Raw genomic sequence first — 6,455 nt, 5'->3', positions numbered from 1 at the left:
AAAGAAAGAAAGAAAGAAAGAAAGAAAGAAAGAAAGAAAGAAAGAAAAAACTCGCCCTTGCTACCTCATCCTCCAAGAAAATAAGCAATAGCAGCCACTGCCACCACCAGGGTTAAAACAGTGGATTACAAACAACAGTTAAAACTTTTCAGATCATTTTGCCCGATTATCGTATCTTCCTCCTCACAGATTCAACACTGTGGCAAATGCTCTAAGAGAGAAATGTTTACTCTGCAATTAGAAGGAAATGTTCTCGTATTATTGGACTGTTTTCTCTTGCATGGAATAATTTACGTTTTCATTTGTCACCAGTAAAAATTTTAAGCATTATCAAACCTGCTGGAACTACGAGATCTTCTTGACGCATTGTAACTTCTGGGTGGTGTTCTGGATTTTTTATCCTTCTTTCTTTTCTCATCTATCTCTTTGGATCTGTCCTTGTCCCGTTCCTTTTCTTTGTCCTGCTCCTTTTCCTTTTCCTTGTCTCGCTCCTTTTCATGCTCTTTTTCCCGCTCTCTCTCTCTGTCTTTTTCCTTGTCTTTATCCCGGTCCTTTTCCCGGTCTTTATCTTTGTTTTTACCCCGTTCCTTTTCTTTTTCACGTTCCTTCTCCCTGTCTCTCTCTTTTTCCCTTTCCTTTTCTCTATCTTTTTCTTTCACTCTTTCCTTTTCCTTGATCTTTTCTCGGGTGTCTTTTCTCTTGTCCCTTTAAAAACAAAAATAAATAAATAAATTCACAACTAAAATTATTCTACTCCCCAAAAAGGACCTCCCTCTCTGTCCTCAACAATTATCAACACAAAACAATTTATACTAGCTTAGAATACATTACATAATAATTTCTATATAACCCAGGTGCACATGAAGCTGCTAAATGAAACAATTATCAGGCTCAATTAAGTATTTTAGAAACCTCAAGAGTCATTCTGATCATTAGACTCAAATCAATGGCAATCAATATTAATCACTACTAAAACAATCAGAAATAAGTTGCATGTCTCCCATTAAAAACCTAAACCACAGTAATTTTTTAACAAATGAAGCCATAAAAAAATTAACACTAACTTCCCCAAAACTCACCGTGAACGTGAACGACTCCGTGACTTCCGTCTCTCCCTTGATTTAGAGCGCTTTTTATGTGGGCTCTTAGACCTACGTCTGTCTTTTTGTCTTGAACGTGATCTATTATGGGATCTACTCCTAAAGAAAAACAAGTTGTTGGAACATCAAAACTTACTCTTAGAATTTGTTTTTAAAAATTAAAGATGTCTTTCAGGTAAGAAAAATTTTAAACCAATCCCAACAGTATTTATCGGTATTTTAAAATTCTCTATTATGAAATGTTTTAGATTATTTGAAATAAATTATTTATTGGCAACTTTACCAAATAGTTCATTATCCAGAACACAGAGACAGAGAAAGAAATTAAGTTCTCTTCTATGTCAGACTGAAGCTGGTATATCCAAGTGTGGCTTTTGGCTTTCCTTTGCTAATTATTACATATCAATTATTATAGGACTGCTCTCACAGAACAAGTTTTTATAGCATAAATTAAATTTAACTCTTGACTTACATGGAACAGGACAGCTTGTGGTTAAAGTCCGACAAGAAACAGTGGTTGTATGCCTGAATGGTTTCTCTAAATGGCTGTGAAAGGTTTGTCATAACATATACTAAGAATGTATTAAGGATGCACAGTACTAATTATGCTGCTAGTGTGACAGGAAAGTAAACATCACTCATGAGTTAAAGCTATATATAATTAAATGCTGGATTCGCAAGACCTTGATTTTATAACTACATAAACACAGCTATTAAAAGAAACCTTTATTACTGGAATTCTTGAAGGAAAAATAATTAACTCTTACTCCAATTCTGAAATTCTCTAGGCCCCTTCTTCCCACTGAAATCTTACTTATGTGACGTGACTTTTCTCATAATGTCATATCTTAGCAACTATGTATTAAAATATAACAAAACTGAATGCACACGACTTAAATAACAAAGTGATAAGACTCACCAGCTTTGGAGTGAAACAATCCGGCTCTGACACAGCTGTGCCACACACTAGCTGGCTCTGAGAACTCCGGCTAGTCATTACCCTAAGCCTAGTTTCTTAGTCTATAAAGTTAGAAGTCAAAATCATACCTACATCACCTATGGCTGTCATGAGGACTGAGTCAGATGATACACGGAAGACTGCCTAGCAGTCTGGCACAGAGTAAATGCTTAAGATCCTTAACGCTCAATAACATCACTATTAATAATTAACATAAGTGAAAACTTTCTATCTTTATATATTCCAAGGACATCATATAAACTTCCACAAATATGCTTTATACAATTAAAATTCATCTTGATAGTCATGTTTTCAGGAATTAAAAACAAAGATCTATAAAATACATACAGTTAAATGTTTGTGGTATGCTAAAAAACCAGAAAAATCTCCTATTTTCCATTAATGAAATCTTGTTTTTTAAACACATTTTTCAGTTAGTTAAAATTTGTTTTCTAATAGCTAATTCTCAACTGAATTGCTCATCTATTATATTGCTTTAAAATTATACGTTCATCTTCATACCACATTTTTGATACAAGAAGGTAAGTCACAATTTGTAGACATCTTTATTACTAATAGTCAAGTACTAGATATTAAGGCAAAACTGAAAACTTTTTTAATCCATTTATAGGAATCCACATAATGGTAATATTTTATAAGGCCTTTGCTTCTATATACTTAATTGAAAGTCTTAACATTTCTGTTCTAGTTAATCTTACTGAAAATATACATAGTAATTTTGTTTTCCTCCAACACTGCTTTCCAACCTTAAACAAAGAAACACCTTTTAAAAAATTAGGTGTAGCCTTAGTAAGTAAAAATTAATTTAAAAAACACTGTTCACGTGGCTTCATATCTTACCCTATGGTCCTCAGAGTTTGAAAGTCCCAAGAGTAATTACTGTAGTATTTTAATTTTGACATTAAATACTTTCAAGTCCCTATCTCACCCACTAGTCACCTACAAGAAGTGTTCTGATTAGGATCGCTAAAAGCTTCAAGTCAAAAGCAAATCTAATCTAACCACAGATAAAAACTTCAGTGATCATTAGGAGATCTTATTTTAGCATAAAATACAAAACTGCATTTATAATTAAACTGCAAATACAGGGCAACTTACCATTATGTCTCATCAAAGTTCAACTCTAAGTCCGCTGTTTCCCATTAAAATACTATAAAATGTCTTAAGAGTTCCCATGCTGGTCTGTCAAGGTTACTCATGAAGGTCAAAGTGACAAAAAACTCCTTCCTACCTCCTATTATAAAAGGGGAAGGAACAGGGAAAGGATGGGGGCACAGGGGTGTTGGTGGGGAGGAAGGCTCTAGAAGCATCTGAGAATGCTGAGAAAAGTGGAAGAGGGTAGGCCTTCAAAAGCAAAGGATTCTAAACTCACACTCCTGCTATTAAGTTTAGTGGGGGAGAGCCAGAGCTGAGGTTGGTATCAAATCCAACTAGCAGGGGAGGGGAAGCCAAGAAATGCCTACCATCCCCCTCCTCCCCTACCAGGGAAGTGGCAACAGGAGTAGGTTCCTCCATATCAAGATCCATAGGTCAAATGTTTCTGAGTAAGGAATTTTTTTTGTCCCCTTAAAAAGAACCTATCTTCTTTTGTATTTCTTTATGAGCTCAGTAAAGGTCACATGTGGTTCTACATATATAAAAATAGTACAAATTTATAAAATAAATCTATGTGAGTGGTAGGTATATATATTATGTGCATGTATATGTCAAGAACAAGCAATTTCTGGAACACCTGAAATTACCCAGTAATTCAGGGTGGCTCAGTAGGTTAAGCATCCGACTTTGACTCAGATCACCATCTCACAGCTCCTGAGTTCAAGCCCCACATTGGGCTCTGTGCTGACAGCTCAGAGCCTGGAGTCTGCTTCAAATTCTGTGTCTCCCTCTCTCTCTGCCCCTCCCCCCCCACTCTCTCTCTCAAAAATAAACATTTAAAAAAATACAAAAAAAACCCCAAGCAATTTCTATTGCTATGTAGTCAGACCTACAGGAAAGCATTCTCACGAATTAAGAACAATTAACAAATTACTTTAAATATTTATTTCATAAATTTCATTTTAGACTGAATAATCCTTCTCCCACTAACCCTTGGAAAGGGAAAATATCCAAATATACCTAACCTAAAATAAGACCAAGCACCTTAAAACAGAATTAAATAATATACTCCAACAGATAAATCTGAATTCACAGACCTCATCAAGGAAACAAATGTTAATCAAGTTTTGCTTTTTTCCAACCTTAGAAAACCATGAAGGTATCAGACTTGGAGCACACCTCTTGTCATCAACACAAAATGAGATTCAGGTCTTGGGTCTCTTTTTTTCTTCAGAAAAAAAGTAATTACTCTTCAGCTCAATTCTGTATTTCCTGTAACTCCTTTACCTTCATCACAGCCTGTCAACCTGCAGAAATATCCACAACCTAGTACCACTGTTTCTGTACCACTTTCCTTCTCCAACTCTGGCTCCTGTGGCACTGCCTTGTTTCTTGTACGTGACACAACTTCCTTCACTTGGATCTGAACTTGCCTTGCTGAAAGGCCTTGAAGGGAAACAGTAAAACCATATCCCCAACAAGATTTTACAAACTAATAACAGAAAAGTATATACGAGTAAATAGCTAGAAGAATAGTTCACTAGAATCAAACAAAGAACATCATATTTTTTTTTCCATTTCATTGCTTTAATTTCCTTGGTATCGTAGAAAAACAGACTAAACTGAGCTTGCTAATGAGGTTCAACATACCACATACTGGTTTCCTTTTTTCCCTCCCCTCGAGCCCTCCTCCTCCTCTAATACCACAGCACAGACACACACACACCTTCCTCTACCCCTTCTCTTTAGACTGCAGCATGCACGCACATATAACACGTAATTAGGATCCATTATATACGATTTCACATTTCAATATCACCTCCCTCCGTATCTTAAAGAAGACAATAGAAGTTATCACTTTGGCCACGATTCTTTAGGACACTTCCAATCAAGATGCTGTCACAAGTTATGAGTACATTCTGAGGTCCACTCTGGACTAAATACAATGAAACAGAATTTTTTTTAATAAAGAAAATTAAAAGGATAGAACTGTACTCAAAAGTAAGATAAATACGGACAGCTGGGTGGCTCAGTCAGTTAAACATCCAACCCTTGATTTTGGCTCAGGTCATGAGCTCACGGTTGTGGGATCAAACCACTCTATGCGCTACCCACTGACAGCGCAGGGCCTGCTTGGGATTCTTCTTTCTCTCTATGCCTCCTTACTCACACGCACACATTCTCTCTCTCTCAAAATAAAGAAACATCAAAAACAAAAAGTAAGATAAATAGAAAAGAAACAGAGTTGAAGCATAACAGCTGGAGCTACAGCTGCCAAGTTACTCCTGTGTTTCAGCTCCCAAAGTGGGTGCAGAAGGCTCTTACCATCAATGTTACCAAAAATGTGAAGCACCCCATTTGACGCATGGGACCAGAGATAGGTAACTACTGGAAACCAAGATCTGAAGTTCTATACCCCAAGCCTTGAGAAGACAGGGGGTTGGGTGGAGTTCCCTTTTCTCAATAAAAAGAATGAAAAGTTTCTGCCGGTTCTGTATGAAGGCTGGTCTAGTCGTAGAAAATTCAGGATTAGAGCACCTTACAAAAGAAAACCAACTTCTAAAACTGAAAATTAGTTGAGATCATAAAAATTATACACGGATTAGATAAAATTTCATTCTTAACTACAGTATTATAATTAAAGAAACATTTAATTGGAACCATAATTCCTGAACTCCGCTGAAGTTTCTAAATTCTGATATTTAAAGAAAAACTCAGAAAATCTTAACTATTTTAAATACAAGACAACAAAACTTTGTAAGATGATAGCAGAAGTTCTCACCTGTGTTTTGACTGTGATCTTTTTCGTCTAGAATGGGATTTTGAACTAGACCTGGATTTTGAGCGAGTGTGGGAACGAGATCGACCGCCTTTTCTTTCATTGCTCTTTCCAGACTCTGGGAGGAAAAAACCACTTTGCAGTGTAAGCTCAGAACAATTAAAGATCCCAGTTAATAATCAGGCACAAGTGGAATGTACCACATATAGTGCAAGGGGCCTACTCTCTGTACATCCTCCTCCTGTGCAATTATCCTTCAGAAACATCCAAGAAAGTCATTGCATAAACTCGTTGAGTGCAGCCACCCTGCAGCAGTACATATAAACCAGATGATTATAAACAGCTGTTCGTAGTATTTTGTTGCTGCCATAACGTACGATTATAACATGTCTGTAATTCCTAGGACAGTGACTGTAAATCTTCTCTCCATTTATTTTGCTAGAGTGAAGCTTAAATTCTGAGTGCTAATTTAGAAAATGTGCTCAACTGTAAACCACCTACA

The 6,455-nt window shown here is 36.3% G+C and overlaps 1 protein-coding gene across 4 annotated transcripts in view; it reads right to left on the bottom strand.

Moving 5' to 3' along the window:
• The window catches only part of SREK1 (splicing regulatory glutamic acid and lysine rich protein 1), a 49,040-nt gene that overhangs the window by 19,870 nt on the left and 22,715 nt on the right, over positions 1-6,455 (bottom strand). For 3 of the 4 annotated variants that reach the window (XM_049649543.1, XM_049649542.1, XM_049649544.1), the window contains 3 exons: positions 5,957-6,071; positions 1,080-1,199; positions 337-705 (listed from right to left, as the gene is read on the bottom strand). In XM_049649543.1, the coding sequence (XP_049505500.1) occupies positions 337-705; positions 1,080-1,199; positions 5,957-6,071 (604 nt within the window). The remainder of the gene's footprint in view (positions 1-336; positions 706-1,079; positions 1,200-5,956; positions 6,072-6,455) is intronic. The other variant, XM_049649545.1, reaches the window with a different exon arrangement.

Source organism: Panthera uncia (assembly GCF_023721935.1).
Source record: "Panthera uncia isolate 11264 chromosome A1 unlocalized genomic scaffold, Puncia_PCG_1.0 HiC_scaffold_17, whole genome shotgun sequence".
Taxonomy (NCBI): Eukaryota; Metazoa; Chordata; class Mammalia; order Carnivora; family Felidae; genus Panthera; species Panthera uncia.
This window is presented reverse-complemented; position numbering and strand designations above follow the sequence as displayed.